The sequence below is a fragment of the Oncorhynchus mykiss genome, chromosome 19, assembly GCF_013265735.2.
Source record: "Oncorhynchus mykiss isolate Arlee chromosome 19, USDA_OmykA_1.1, whole genome shotgun sequence".
Classification (NCBI taxonomy): domain Eukaryota; kingdom Metazoa; phylum Chordata; class Actinopteri; order Salmoniformes; family Salmonidae; genus Oncorhynchus; species Oncorhynchus mykiss.
In genome coordinates this window covers 35,595,432-35,612,192 of record NC_048583.1, presented here as the reverse complement: position 1 = coordinate 35,612,192, position 16,761 = coordinate 35,595,432, and the positions used below count along the sequence as shown (strand labels likewise).

Here is a 16,761-nt window from a genome sequence, read left to right as displayed (position 1 = left end):
AGAAGTGATGTGGACTGGACTGCAGGGTGGGGAGAGGAGAGGTATGTGTGTGTTGCAGGGATGGGGGTCAGGGGGGAGGAGGAGAGTCCGGTCTACGTTTCACTCACCATTCCCTGTTAGCAGCAAAGACCTGTGGGGATAGGAGGGGGGACTGCAGCAGGGCCTCTCATTCAGTCAGTCTTTCTCTGTACCCCTTCCTCACCCTCTCCTTCCTTGTGTGTTTTTAGGTTGTTACCTCGGCATAAACCCAAGGTCACTACTCTTAGTTTCCCCTTTCCTTACAAATAAATGAACAGATGATTGTCCAGCTCAACTGCAGCTGCCTGTGTGAGCTACAGAGAAAGAGCCAGCCAACCCTGAACTGAACTGCTTTGCTACCCTTTCTGGTATGTAGAAGAATGAGGGAAAGGGAGGACGACAGGAGGAGGAGGGGGGTTACAGTGGAGGGAGGACTGAGTGTTGCTGTGACAGGCAGGGACATGGGTGCTTCTTCTCACCTAGCAAGAGCAGCCAGGGAGGAGAGGAGACAGACTCAGTGGCACAAAATGGGCTGTCTGTATGGTTGAGGCTGCTGCCGTCTTGAGCCGGCCCAATGAGTCTACAGTGTGAGTTGAGCTGTGAGGTGACTGAGTTTGAAGTCCTGGGTAACTCTGGGCAGACGAGAGTGCTGCAGTGCTCTGTGTGTGTGTATGTCGCCGTATCAGATTTGGAGCAAACAGCTAGGCAGTGGGGTCTCCCAGGGGCCTTGGCACTGTAATAACGCTGCTGTCCTCACCGCCACCGCACTCTCTCTCTCTCTCAATGTTCTTAATAACCTCCTGCTCAATCACTTCTATAAATTTTCAATTACAGAACACAGCCTGGCATTCCCCTGGAGATTTACTACACCGCGCCACGCCGCATGCTCCATCCCGAGCAGAGTCGAGCCAGGCAGGGAACTCTCATTTGTTTAAGGCAGGGCTAGTGTGCATTAAATCAACCCCTTCACACCCTTCCTCCCATTTCCTTCATTCCTCTACTCCCTCCTTTCTCCTATCAGCCCTTCTGGTTTTATAACCCTCCCTCATCCATTATGTTCCTCCTTTTTCTGGAAGCACTTCCTCGTCTTTCCCTTCGGTTTGTACTTATTTTTGAACTCCTGAAATGCCTACATCAATCTATGATATTTTTTTAGAACTTATAACAAGGTATGCGCAAACGTATAACAAGGTATGCGCACATACAGTACATCAGAACTCATCCAATATTCATGAATGGTGATGTTTCTCTTCTTGAAAGAGTAAAGATTAGGGGAAAATAAACAAGAGGCAACTCACTCTGCCATCACCATCTAACATGTAAGCCATTCCTTCCCTGTTGAGACGGACTGTTTGCTCTGGTCTTTCTAGTACAACAGAGACAACAGCGCAGACAGAACCTGGCTGCCACTAGATCCCCAAACACACACGTCCTACGTCTTCTTAGTCCAGCAACACACTACACTGAAGTCCTGGAAATGTCTCACATCACTAGAGGTTACCGTAACAACAGGCCCAAGTAGTGTCTTGCTCTCTGATGTATTTCAAAGGGCAAGGGATTCTCAACATGGATGATACACTGCATTTTTGTGTGTCAGATACACAACCATACCTGGTCACATTAGTGTATATTACATTACGTCACTGTATTTATTCCAATCACTTTTTTATTGACATCATTATAGTTTGTCCAGTTGTATCATATATGTGCTATAGGACCAGACAGACAGACATGCTGTCTCAATGCTGCTGTTGGTTGGACCAAATCAAACCAGAGGCCTGGGGCATACTGGACATTCACAACGGGACATGCCATGCAGGCTCCTATTGTGGTTGCTAGGTAGATTCTGCATTCAAAGAAGTACTACAGCAGACGAGAAACATTTACATATTTACCCTATAACTGAGCTGAAAACAGTCAGCTCCTCTCCGCTGTGTACTTCAAGTACAATCTACTCAAAGAAGCATATTGCAGTGTTTGTGACGCCTCTGTAATGTCATTCACTGTAAAATATAATTTAAAACGTCTAAAATAATGAACATCTAATAATTACCAGTCAGAAATAATAATAATCTGCACTTATAATCAAAGGTAATGTGAAAAAAAAGTCATTTGTTTTGGACAGAAAGAAACCATAGACAAGACATTAAGTGTTTTAGAATCACTGTTTTTGGCATTCACATCAGTGAGCTTGTGACCTATCTAACAAATTTAAGGTTACAGTAACTGAAATAACTACATCGGATGTAACCTAACGTAGCAGGCATAAAACACTTGCCTGAATGGGGTCCCCACATTCTGTTTCCAAGGGGAAACAGCTTAAGTAGAAGATACGGTAAATCAGATGTTTCCGGTTATACCAACCCGCTGAGGGTGCATCTGATGAAGTTCATCGAGGAGGAGGAGCTCATTTCAAATGCAGTAGCCTCACCTGTTTTTAAACTGTTGCATTCTGGGATGCAGAGGAACAGCAAAAGGACACAACCTCACGACACACGTCTGTGAGGCCTTCCACACTCAGAGTGTGGGATATCATGTAAACTATAGTTTCACCATAAAATATACATCTTTCAAGTGACAGTGTGTAACTTCTTTAACAGTTTTTTTCCCATGAACAAATAACGAAAAGCCTTTTGAACACGCAAATGTACAAACGCACATACAAACAGGTGCATATATACACACGCACAGACACGCATACCGTACATACATACAAGCATTGTCAGGTTAAACACAGTCAGCATCATTTGGGTTGAAAGCTACAACAATTCACCAGCACAGACATGGGGGGGGGGGTCTGGTGATGGTATGTACCACTGTAGCCAGCCATTGTCCGCTGCATAGCACTACATTGTCCATGTCATCTGGAATGCAAACCTCTGCAACTCTGTCTGCCTGAAAGTCTCTCTGCACCCTCCTTCTCCTCTCCCATCGATCAACAGCCAGAGAAAACAGATGGATCAGTGAGTAGCCAGCTTGTATGGCTAACTCCCCCCCCCCCCCTCCCCACCATGGATACTGAACAAAAATATAAAATGCAACATACAACAACTTCAAAGATTTTACAGTTACAGTTCACAGAGTTACAGTTCACACCTGTCAGGTGGATGGATTATCTAGGCAAAGGAGAAATCAGTCAATTGAAATAAATTAATTAGGCCCTAATCTATGGATTTCACATGATTGGGCAGGGGCGCAGCCATGTGTGGGCTTGGGAGGGCATAGGCCCACCCACTTGGGAGCCAGGCCCAGCCGATCAGAAATAATTTTACAGACAGAAATACTCAGTTTCATCAGCTGCCTATATGGCTGGTCTCAGACGATCCCACAGGTGAAGAAACCGGATGAGGAGGTCCTGGGCTGGCGTGGTTACACGTGGTCTATGGTTGTGAGGCCGGTTGGACGTACTGCCAAATTCTCTAAAACAACGTTGGAGGCGGCTTATGGTAGAGAAATGAACATTCAATTCTCTGGCAACACCTCTGGTGGACATTCCTGCAGTCAGCATGCCAATTGCACACTCCCTCAAAACTTGAGACATCTGTGGCATTGTGTTATGTGACAAAACTGCACTTTTTGAGTGACATTTTAGTGTCCCCAGCACAAGGTGCACCTATGTAGTGAGAATGCTGTTTAATCAGCTTCTTGATATGCCACACCTGTCAAGTGGATGGACTTGGCAAAGGAGAAATGCTCAATAACAGGGATGTAGACAATTTATGCACAACATTTGAGAGAAATAACCTTTTTGTGCATGTGGAAAATTTCTGGGATCTTTCAGTTCATGAAACATGGGACCAACACTTTACATGTTGCGTTTATATTTTTGCTCAGTGTAGATTAGATAAAGGCTGGAGTGCAGGAGTCATAGTCAGGCACAGCAAGGGGTTGTGGTATACGATACAGTGGTCACAGCAGAGACTAGGGGGCGGAGACAGCACATTGGTGTTGGCATGGCAACAACAGTTACATTGATGTATATTATTGGACCAGATAATCAGTGTTTGGATTTTTTGTCCATGGTCCCTCCCTCCAGCTCATCTAGCTAGGCCTATGAATGGCCTCAAGAGGAGAGAGGTAGTTGTCTAATCTCATTGGGATGAAAGAGATGGGCCCGAGACATCACAGGGTGGTTGATGGTGGCGCTTCTGAGGAAGGTTTTTGGCACCTTCACACTGGGGGGGATAAAGCAGCTTGTGTGTGTGTGTGTGTGTGTGTGTGTGTGTGTGTGTGTGCGCCTCTCTCTCCCAGGTCAGAGTTGTCGTGGTATGATGGTGAAGGGGAGTATGGGGCTGGAGGCCTCTAGCTCCAGGGCGGTGAGGAAACACTCTGTCGCGGCAGCAGCGTTGCCCTGAGCCTGCAGCACCTCCCCCAGGCTGTTCCACACGTCGTGGGCCGTCGAGTTCACCTGCACCGCATCCCGAAGGATCTTCTCTGCCAGGCTGTACCGCTGCAGCTGGTGCAGGATCAGACCCTAGGAGATGGGGAGAGAGAAGGAGTGAGTGAGTGACATGGTGAAGGAGTGAGAGAGAGGGGTGAACGATGTTCTCTGCCAGGCTGTACCGCTGCAGCTGGTGCAGGATCAGACCCTAGGAGATGGGGAGAGAGAAGGAGTGAGTGAGTGACATGGTGAAGGAGTGAGAGAGAGGGGTGAACGATGTTCTCTGCCAGGCTGTACCGCTGCAGCTGGTGCAGGATCAGACCCTAGGAGATGGGGAGAGAGAAGGAGTGAGTGAGTGACATGGTGAAGGAGTGAGAGAGAGGGGTGAACGATGTTCTCTGCCAGGCTGTACCGCTGCAGCTGGTGCAGGATCAGACCCTAGGAGATGGGGAGAGAGAAGGAGTGAGTGAGTGACATGGTGAAGGAGTGAGAGAGAGGGGTGAACGATGTTCTCTGCCAGGCTGTACTGCTGCAGCTGGTGCAGGATCAGACCCTAGGAGATGGGGAGAGAGAAGGAGTGAGTGAGTGACATGGTGAAGGAGTGAGAGAGAGGGGTGAACGATGTTCTCTGCCAGGCTGTACCGCTGCAGCTGGTGCAGGATCAGACCCGAGGACAGAGGGAGAGTTAATACAGTCTGTAACACCGACTCAGAGAGGAGCGAGGAGTTTAAACCCTTCTGTTTATCACTGCCCAGCTGACTCCATCCTAGTGACACACACACGAGAGAAAGAGAACTGTACAATCACACACTCCATTTAGTCACATCCTACACTCATGTAATCTCATCCTTTCAATTAACTTATCAAAGCAGCCAGCCTTTAAAAACCAGGCTAAGTAACTGTTAATCTAACACAAAAGGTCAGCCGTTGTCACCACAGTAGACAGCTAAATCATTCACAGAGCAACCTTGAGGCTCTTTCCCCAAGGCGCCATGGAGAGAAAAGGGCTCAAATGGACAGACACATACAGAGAGAGAGAGAACAAGAGAGAAAGAGAAGAGAGCAAAGAGAGATTGAGAAGAGAGCGAGACAGGGAAATAGAGAGCGCGAGAGAGAGAAAGAGCAAGAGAGGAGAGAGCAGTCAGCACAGTTAGAGGCCAAGGAGAGCCATCTCCTCCACCCTGTACCTCTCCACAGAACTCTGGCTGAATGACATAAAGAGGTGTGTGTGTATATGTGCCCCCTGTCGCTCCCCTGAGTTGACAGGCTGTTGAGATGTGACAAGCCTGCTTATTGCGGAGACCAACGAGACAGACGCCAAAATAAACCCAAAATGAAAAAGCTCAGATACAGCAGAACTGACACAGAGTGATGTGTGGCTGTGGTCCCGGCCACAGCAAGCTGCTCTGAGCTGCTACGCTGCTTAATTAGTCAAATGTGTGTGGGAAAGCAGCACTGGCACTGTAGCCAGAGACAGACACCCCTGGGACACGCCACAAGCATAGATGGAGAGAGTGATATGGAGAGAAAAGGAAAGAGAATACAGAAATAGGAGAAGTCTGGACCCTGCCCTTCCTGCATTAACACCAACTCCATTTAAATTGAAGACTTCGAGAGACACAGAGAGAGAGAATAAAGAAGGAGTAAAAGTCATTGCCCCTTTAACAGCATTAACTGTTAAAAAGTCGCTGGCTGCTGCTACTGCGGCGCATCGTTGGCATCTTCTCAGTAGAAACAGTGATAACTACATCTAATAACTGTCCCACAGCATCGAAGAGCTGGCACACCACTGCTACCTGATCGATCAAGTAGTGGTTCGCAGCGAGTTAGCATTAGCGGAGAAACACTACCCGTATAATACCACCACTAGATAAGCCCGTCTATGCCTATCAAAGAGCTCAGTAACACAGGCTAGTTGGGGGATACAGGATCTGTGCTACTGTTGTCGCGATACCAGAATGTTGACTTCAATACCGATACCAGATTTAGTAACACGATACTCGCTACCATCACAAATCTGGATACCAAAACGATACCTGGGCAAAAAAAAAGAAGAAAGGGTTATTAGCCAAAGTCACAGAATAAAACTTGATCAAGACACAGTACCAGTCAAAAGTTTGGACACGCCTACTCATTCAAGGGTTTTTATTTATTGTTACTATTTTCTACATGGTCGAATAATAGTGACGACATCAAAACTATGAAATAACCCATATGGAATCATGTAGTAACCAAAAAGATGTAGATTTTTAGATTTAACAAGTCTAAATATATTTTATATTTGAGATTCTTCAAAGTAGCCACCCTTTGCCTTGATGACAGCTTTGCACACTCTTGGCATTCTCTCAACCAGCTTCATGAGGAAGTCACTTATTTTAAAATGGTACTGATCAACAACATTTGCATAGAATAAGCCATCTCTTCTTTTATAAAAGTGTGTACTGTCTCTTCAAGACCCATGACGTCATTCACAAACACAGTTTGAGGCACAAGCAAATATTATCTTGACTGGAAGAGATGTGAGGCGGGGGAGACGAAGTGAATGAAAAAGGTTTTTGGTCACAATCAGCATTGAAATCAGCAATATTTTGCATTATAGTTTGCATATTATCCCAAACAAGGTACTAGGGTAGTGAATTGATGGAAATTTAGCCTACAAAGCTGGAAGCTACTGGTATCTTCTTGAATTTTATAGTGTTCCAGACTGTAATGGACATCGTTTTGTTAACAGTAATTAACAGTTTTACCCTTTCTACATGCCGTGTTGCATTATTGATGTGTGTTAACTTTTGTGCAGCATAAGCGGTGATGCAGCCGAGCCCACTCCCAGTGAGTGCAGTGGCTCCTCAGGACAGGCTAGAGCTGGCAATGAGTAAGTGGAGCAGGCACGGTGGAAACACGGAGCAGACACGGTGGAGACACGGAAGAGGCACGGTGGAGACACGGAGGAGGCACGGTGGAGACACGGAGGAGGCAGGGTGGAGACACGGAGGAGGCACGGTGGAGACACGGAGGAGGCACGGTGGAGACACGGAGCAGGCACGGAGGAGACACGGAGCAGGCACGGTGGAGGCACGGAGCAGGCACGGTGGAGGCACGGAGCAGGCACGGTGGAGGCACGGAGCAGGCACGGTGGAGGCACGGAGCAGGCACGGTGGAGGCACGGAGCAGGCACGGAGGAGGCACGGTGGAGGCACGGAAGAGGCACGGAGGAGGCACGGAGGAGGCACGGAGCAGGCACGGTGGAGGCACGGAGCAGGCACGGTGGAGGCACGGAGCAGGCACGGTGGAGGCACGGAGCAGGCACGGTGGAGACACGGAGCAGGCACGGTGGAGACACGGAGCAGGCACGGTGGAGACACGGAGCAGGCACGGTGGAGACACGGAGCAGGCACGGTGGAGACACGGAGCAGGCACGGTGGAGACACGGAGCAGGCACGGTGGAGACACGGAGCAGGCACGGTGGAGACACGGAGCAGGCACGGTGGAGACACGGAGCAGGCACGGTGGAGACACGGAGCAGGCACGGTGGAGACACGGAGCAGGCACGGTGGAGACACGGAGCAGGCACGGTGGAGACGCGGTGGAGGCGTTGTAAAAAAAATAATAATAATTTACATTTGAAACGTTTTTCATGTTCTAGTATCGAAAAAGAACAGAAATGTTGGTGTACGGTGCAACACTAATCTGTGTTACCACACGGACAGACACAGTAGATCCAAGGACAGTATGGCCGTAGCCAGTCCGGAGAGGAAATTAATAGCTCATGAAAAGTGGAGGGAAGATTTGAGGGATGAAATGTGGAGAGGAATCTATAAGCCTGATTCTTGGATCCAGTCTAGAAGTCACAGCTGTATCAGCAGGACCCCTCCCTCCCTTCCGTTCTTTCTTGTGCTCTCTCGCTCCATCCCTCGCAGCTTCTCTCTCTCGCTCTCTTTCCGTTTGCCAGTCAGAGTGGTGGAGTGATGCACAGCCCTCCACAAACTGGCCTGTCAAGGCAGAGGGATGGAAAGAGTGGTGGATGGAGGGAGAGGGATGGAGAGGAGTGTAAAGAGTGTATAAATCGTGCCATACAGTGTGCAAGACCCATTACCATTAGCAGCTCAGACTGACTGACTGACAAACATTGTGCATCCCAGACGCTACACCAACGTGACACACGGTGAAACAATCACACCACCCAGCAGCCAAACACCGCACCCAACGTCATCCATCACGCCACCACAACAAACTAGTCCAGTCACCATCCCAACAAACTATTCCAGTCACCATCACACCACAAACTATTCCAGTCACCATCACACCACAAACTATTCCAGTCACCATCACACCACAAACTATTCCAGTCATCATCCCAACAAGCTATTCCAGTCACCATCCCAACACAAACTATTCCAGTCACCATCCCAACACAAACTATTCCAGTCACCATCCCAACACAAACTATTCCAGTCACCATCACACCACAAACTATTCCAGTCACCATCACACCACAAACTATTCCAGTCATCATCCCAACAAGCTATTCCAGTCACCATCCCAACACAAGCTATTCCAGTCACCATCCCAACACAAACTATTCCAGTCACCATCCCAACACAAACTATTCCAGTCACCATCCCAACACAAACTATTCCAGTCACCATCCCAACACAAACTATTCCAGTCACCATCCCAACACAAACTATTCCAGTCACCATCCCAACACAAACTATTCCAGTCACCATCCCAACACAAGCTATTCCAGTCACCATCCCAACACAAACTATTCCAGTCACCATCCCAACACAAACTATTCCAGTCACCATCCCAACACAAACTATTCCAGTCACCATCCCAACACAAACTATTCCAGTCACCATCCCAACACAAACCATTCCAGTCACCATCCCAACACAAACTATTCCAGTCACCATCCCAACACAAGCTATTCCAGTCACCATCCCAACACAAGCTATTCCAGTCACCATCCCAACACAAGCTATTCCAGTCACCATCCCAACACAAACTATTCCAGTCACCATCCCAACACAAACCATTCCTGTCACCATCCCAACACAAACTATTCCAGTCACCATCACACCACAAACTACAGTCAGAGGGACAAGGCTCCACTATTCAGCTCAGTAAGGGATGTGCGTGTCCCCACTACGGCAGCAGTCAGGACTGCTCTCCTGTTTCTCTAGAAGAAAGAGGCTCATTTATAATTCAACAGGCGGGTCTCCACCCAGTGATTAGCTTAGCTTGGTGTAGAAGACAAAATAAGGCATTTAAAACAGACTCACGCACGGACACACACATTATTAAATTTCATTTTCAGCAGGATACAGGAACACGGCCTTTCTACTAGAACACAGTCAAAGCAGAGACTTTGAACTGGGAAATCGAACACAGAGAGAGAAGATTTATCAGCAGAGAACACAAATCAGGTCATGGGGAATAAGGACTATTTCCTTTAGTCAGTCAGCCAATAAAGCTGCTCTTCTCTTTGCTGCTAGAGGACAAATCCTGTTCCTGTCTCAGCACCATCTCATCCTAGAGACGCAGATCTGCACGCGCGCACAGTTGAGTGAACAGGCACACACAATAAGACAGTTCTCCACTACAGCCTCAGGCATTATCCCATTCTAGCTAGACTTTACAGTCACAACACAGTAGAGAAGCTCTAAACTTCTCACTTTTGCGCCAAGCTGTACAGTATAGAGAGAGAGAGAAAGAGCAAGAAAGAGTGCGAGAAAGAAATAGCGAGGGAGAAAGAGAGAGAGTGAAAGAGAGAAAGAAAGTGTGAGAGAGAGAAAGAAAGTGAGAGAGAGAGAAAGAGTGAGAGAGCGTGTAAAAAGAACAGATTGGACAATCCCCCTGCTTGAGGTGCTGACACAGCACAATGTGGTGGGTTCTTCTGGGTTTATTCTGTATTCACCACCAACCAATCACAAGCTCCCATTTTCAATTTCCATAATTGGGTTTTTACTATGAGCTCATCAGATAGAGAGATGCTGTGTCTCTTGTTCTTGTTCTCTCTCGGTATCTCTCCCCTTCTCCTCCAAAAGGCCCTTTTCATTAGGCTCAATGCAGCCTTTTCATCCCAAAAGTGTCTAGTTTGTAATAAACAGAACGAAAAGCTAATCTGCTAACAGCATGAGTCAGACCTGCAGTCTCTCCATTCAAAGTGATGAGCAAGCAGCATGGAGGTTTACAGAGTGACAGTAACAATGGGCTTCCCCCCTCGGTCTGCACCACTTGACTATGACCTGAGAGAGCGACTATGGGAGGCACTATGGATATGGGACTGGGAGGCCCATAAGAGTGACAGAATGTCAGCTGTCAGACTGCATGGTTGACATGGCAGTAGTAGGGAAGACGAGAGAGAGGGAGAACAGAACAGATGTGAACAGAGGGATGTAGAGGTTCAGGACTCACCAGTCTCTGCATCGTCTTGACGTGGGTGGGGCTGATGATGGAGAGAGAGATAGCGAGAGACAGAGAAGAGGGGAACAGAAGAGACACTCACCAGTCTCTGCATGGTCTTGACGTGGGTGGGGCTGATGGAGAGGGCCTCCTCGTACCAGCGTTTGGCCTCGTCCACGTTGCCCCGCAGCTCAGCCACCTGGCCCCGCATAAACAGCACGTTGTGGGACATGGGGAACAGGTTGGCAGCCTCCTGGGTGCAGGCCGTCGCCTCCGCAGGCTTGCCCATGCCAATGTACACCTCCGCTAGAGAGAGAAAGAGATAGGAGAGAGAGTAGATAGGGGAGAGGAGGACCGTGAGGTGACACACTGACACAAATAACTAGGACATACACTGACTGACTAACAGAAACCGTTTCAGACAGACCCACAGACACACACTTCCTATGGTAATGGGAGGTGCAGCAGACCAGAGGGGTGATAGCTGTCTTTTGACTTAATGATTTCATCAAGAGAGGAAATGAGAGCTTCTAGCAGGTGGCAGCCAGCCTGATAAACATTTCACACACACACACACACACACCTTATTGCTTTGTAAATAAGGGTTTAAAGTAAAGCCCATAGATCACATACAGACAGAGACTTGAAAGTGAGTTTTCCAAAAGCAATAAAACAGACTTACATCCAAAGATCATATCATGTCTCCTATTTGTCTTCCTTTTGGTTGAAATAGCTGAAAAACTATAATAATAATTATGAGCAAACATGACCTTATAGTGGCACTGATGTGTGTGTGCGAGTCTGATTGTGTGAAACTGTCCCTGTGTTTCTGTATTTGGGTCTGTCTGTCTGTCTGTCTGTCTGTCTGTCTGTCTGTCTGTCTGTCTGTCTCCAGGCAGGCTGTTCTCTGAGCAGCCAGCTAAGCCTCCAGTGCTGTCCTCATTTGTTGGTCCCAGAGAAAGGAGGTTATATCCAGGACACCATCCCCCATCTCTCCATTCTCTGGAATTTTGGAAAATCTTCATGGAGCGCCACAGCCTTGCTCACCCTCCAGCAGCGTGTGTGTGTGTGTGTGTGTGTGTGTGTGTGTGTGTGTGTGTGTGGACGAGACTGTTTGGGGTTGGTTCACAAAGCCTCAGCAGCACTACTAGATAGGCAAGCAGTAGCAGCTGGCTGAGGGAGGGAGGGGACCTTGCTCTGCTCTGGCCTCCGCTTCTGGCATTTCAACGCTCTGCGGTGAGAGCAGGAGCGGATTTATCTCCCTCTCCCTGCACCCCCCTCCTTCTCGTCTTCTCTCTACTTGCCTTCTCCCCATTTTTCTCTATCCTCTCTCTAACTTCCCCTTCTTTCTCTCACCCCATTTCCTTCTCTCAATGCCCCCCTATCCTCTCACAATGCCCCCATCCATCCTTATATCTCCCTTTCAGAGCTGATTCAAAGAGTCCCCTTGGTTTTCTTATCAGTGTGAGGATCTAAGTATCTAAGGATGGCAATAAGGATAATGACCACATAAAGCAGTCAGTGTGTGTGTGTGTGTGTGTGTGTTCTTTCCCACCCATCGCAGGAGGACTGCAAATGAAAGGCAGCAGCAACAGTCCAGGAGGCCCTGCCTGGGATATGTTAACGCTTAACAGTCGACCACCTCACAGGAACATATCGATTCCATTAAGCTGCTGTCTGCTACCCCTGAGTCAATGGATTACCACTCCCACACACACCCTGCCAATCACTAACACCATACACATGCATGAACACAAGTGCACACGCACACAACACACAACTCCAGGATATCATTCTGGATAATGGATATCATTTTTGGTACACATAATTAATGAGAGTAGGATAAGGGTATAATACAATAACAGCAGGATAGTGCAGCATTATACTAACTCCCCTCTGGCTGTCCAGCCTGTGTGTTAGTGACAGAGGTGTAGTGACTCAGTGTACTACCATAGCTGTGTGTTATAGTGTACTACCATAGCTGTGTGTTATAGGGGTATAGTGTACTACCATAGCTGTGTGTTATAGTGGTGTAGTGTACTACCATAGCTGTGTGTTATAGTGGTGTAGTGTACTACCATAGCTGTGTGTTACAGTGGTGTAGTGTACTACCATAGCTGTGTGTTATAGTGGTGTAGTGTACTACCATAGCTGTGTGTTATAGTGTACTACCATAGCTGTGTGTTATAGTGGTCTACCATAGCTGTGTGTTATAGTGGTGTAGTGTACTACCATAGCTGTGTGTTATAGGGGTTGTAGTGTACTACCATAGCTGTGTGTTATAGTTGTGTACTACCATAGCTGTGTGTTATAGTGTACTACCATAGCTGTGTGTTATAGGGGTGTAGTGTATTACCATAGCTGTGTGTTATAGTGGTGTAGTGTACTACCATAGCTGTGTGTTATAGTGTACTACCATAGCTGTGTGTTATAGTGGTGTAGTGTACTACCATAGCTGTGCGTTATAGTGGTGTAGTGTACTACCATAGCTGTGTGTTTTAGTGGTGTAGTGTACTACCATAGCTGTGTGTTTTAGTGGTGTAGTGTACTACCATAGCTGTGTGTTTTAGTGGTGTAGTGTACTACCATAGCTGTGTGTTTTAGTGGTGTAGTGTACTACCATAGCTGTGTGTTTTAGTGGTGTAGTGTACTACCATAGCTGTGTGCTATAGGGGTTGTAGTGTACTACCATAGCTGTGTGCTATAGGGGTTGTAGTGTACTACCATAGCTGTGTGCTTTAGTGGTGTAGTGTACTACCATAGCTGTGTGTTTTAGTGGTGTAGTGTACTACCATAGCTGTGTGCTATAGGGGTTGTAGTGTACTACCATAGATGTGTGCTATAGGGGTTGTAGTGTACTACCATAGCTGTGTGCTATAGGGGTTGTAGTGTACTACCATAGCTGTGTGTTATAGTGGTGTAGTGTACTACCATAGCTGTGTGTTATAGTGTACTACCATAGCTGTGTGTTATAGTGTACTAACATAGCTGTGTGTTATAGTGGTGTAGTGACTCAGTGTACTACCATAGCTGTATGTTATAGTGGTATAGTGTACTACCATAGCTGTGTGTTATAGTGGTGTAGTGTACTACCATAGCTGTGTGTTATAGTGTACTACCATAGCTGTGTGTTATAGTGGTGTAGTGTACTACCATAGCTGTGTGTTATAGTGGTGTAGTGACTCAGTGTACTACCATAGCTGTATGTTATAGTGGTATAGTGTACTACCATAGCTGTGTGTTATAGTGTACTACCATAGCTGTGTGTTATAGTGTACTACCATAGCTGTGTGTTATAGTGTACTACCATAGCTGTGTGTTATAGTGGTGTAGTGTATTACCATAGCTGTGTGTTATAGTGGTATAGTGTACTACCATAGCTGTGTGTTACAGTGTACTACCATAGCTGTGTGTTACAGTGTACTATCATACCTGCGTGGAGCCAGATCTGAGCCAGAGTCATCCAGGGGTGTAGGGGTCCATGTTTGGGGGCACTGCTCTGCATGGAGGAGGCCACCTCTGACAGGGCCTGTTCCACCCGCGACGCCGCCATGGATGTGGCATGGACCGAGCCTGCAGATAGAGGGGGAGGAGGAGAGGACGACAGGGGAGAAGAGGGGGTAAGCACAGCAGCACCAGCACCTCCTCATGGTAAAAGGATGCAACTTTAGGGTAATGTTACTCCACTCATTCTGCATCCATCGTTCAGGACATTAGCTGCACAAAACTTCACACACAGATGGCTTCATGCCTTCACAAAAAGCTTCATGTTATATAGGCTACTAGTGACAGGCAGTGTTACTAAGATAGCAGCTATTAACTGTCGATTATCCTTGCAAACCACTGATTCACATATCCAGACGTATAGACATACAATAACCTGGCTGTAGCTGTACAAACTAGGCCAACTGATTTGGGACTGGAGTTGGTGGAAAATACTATTTGGAGTGGATACTACTTTCCCCGGCTCTAAAGAGCGAGAGAGCTTTCATTATTGGCCTTAAAGAGCTTTAGATTAAAGCACAAATGGTCCCTATCTTCAAATCCTGTCAAGAAGATCTAGTGAAAGCACCGGGGCAAAGAAAAGTCCTGTGATGAATTTAGGGGGGAGAGAAAATATCCCTGGCAATAGAGAGATGTTTTTGATAAGGTCTTGCGAGTTGGGAGGAGAGATTTGATTTGTGTTTAAGCTGAAATGCTGCTAAGAGGATTTAGTGAAATGGGAATAGGAATCAGTCTCTGGGTTCTCAATCTGCATGGCAGGCTTTTGGTGAGGCACACACGGCCACTTCACTCTCACACACACAGCACACACACACACACTTTCTGTATACTGGAGCTCAGTGACTCTTACACTATAGACCCTTTAACAACCAGTAGCATCCATCTATGGTCCACATGAATGCTTTAACATGTACTCTTCTCCTCAACACGTCACTCACCACTACTACCGAATGGCCATAAAACACAACACCGACTCCTTTTATTGGCTCAACACACGAGTGATGAACACAATCTGAACCATACATATACCGTCCTATATGGTTATAGCTCTATGATCTGAACACAATAGCTCATCTAAGAAGTCTCTCTCCTACAACTACACATTCTCATCCTTCACTCTGCCTCTCTGAACACCCACACCACAGGATTACAGGCAGGCAGGCAGCCTTTCGCGTCAAACTGCTTCACTCTTCTCATATCAGAAAAATAACATGTTTGCTTTCTCTCTGGCTCCCTGGTTATTGACTGAAGCGACAGTCACACAGTATGCACCTACAAACCCTGTCAGTGTCCCAAATTGCATCCTATTCCATTTTTAGTGCACTACTTTTGATTAGAGCCCTATGTACCCTGGTTAAAAGTAGTGCACTGTAAAGGGAATAGGATGCCATTTGGGACTCAGGGCCTGAGATCGATACTCTTCCCTCCCTCACAGCAGCACTAAGCCTACAGAGCCCCAGTCTCAGCCCTAGCGCCCACATTTAGCATGTAGACTGGAGACACCGGCTCTGTTCAAAAGTAGTGCACTATATCTGGAATAGGGTGCCATTTGGGATGCATCCAGCGTCAACCATGGAACTACACAGCCACGTCAGCCAAATTGAGCATATTGGCAAGGTCTGAAGGGCTTTGCCTGTTCTAGTCATTCTATTTCTATGGACACACCAACTTGATATGGCTGAAGAAGGTTTATCGCAGAAGGAAGGAACACCCGGTTGAGTGGAGGGATTGATTGTTTTAAAAGGTCCCTGGAAAGATGGAGAAAGAGCACCAGGAGCTGTACCATCAAGACAGACAGCTGTGTCACCAAGCAGGCTGTAGATACTTGTTTTATCCAATGAAGTCAATTAAATGGCACCCACTGCAGGTGAAAGGGTCAAATTAAGCCTGGATTAAACTGGTGTAATCTTAACCTGGATGAGTGAAAATGGTAATCCATGCAGTTAGGAAAAAGTACACAAACACTCTCTCACACGCACACACACAGCGGCCTAAAAGGGTAGCCAAAAGTGCCTTCATGCAAGGTACAAAGCGCAAGGCACTAATGGAGAGCGATGTGGAGGGTGGGTTGTCAGTTCACAGCAGCACAGAAAGAAATCTACATGTTCTTAAAGAAACAGTATCCATTTCACTGGGGCATGAGAGGACAGAGTTGCTTCCTCCTCATCCATTCCCCTTTTTTGTTTTGTTTCTAGTGAAGTCCAAGAGAATGTCAAAGAACACCGGGCTGGACGTATGACAAGAGTGTGGCCTGTGTGTGTTCGCTGTCAGGGAAGCTTAAATGAAACCTATTAATAGTCTGAAAGCCTAGAGGCCCAGGAGTGAAACTAACTGGTCTCTACAACACAACAGTCAGTCATGGACAACATAGTCCATAGCTCTTTAACTAAACACAAATAAAATTACAAATGAAAAAACAAAAACACCGCTAGCCCGTCTGGGATTGGTCT

General features: G+C 47.1%; 1 protein-coding gene across 3 annotated transcripts in view; it reads right to left on the bottom strand.

Moving 5' to 3' along the window:
• Positions 1-3,731: 3,731 nt before the first annotated feature.
• Positions 3,732-16,761, bottom strand: part of ttc7b (tetratricopeptide repeat domain 7B) — a 65,758-nt gene continuing 52,728 nt past the window's right edge. For all 3 annotated transcript variants that reach the window (XM_036954712.1, XM_036954713.1, XM_036954714.1), the window contains 3 exons: positions 14,240-14,380; positions 10,911-11,113; positions 3,732-4,492 (listed from right to left, as the gene is read on the bottom strand). In XM_036954712.1, the coding sequence (XP_036810607.1) occupies positions 4,271-4,492; positions 10,911-11,113; positions 14,240-14,380 (566 nt within the window). In that variant the 3' untranslated portion in view covers positions 3,732-4,270. The remainder of the gene's footprint in view (positions 4,493-10,910; positions 11,114-14,239; positions 14,381-16,761) is intronic.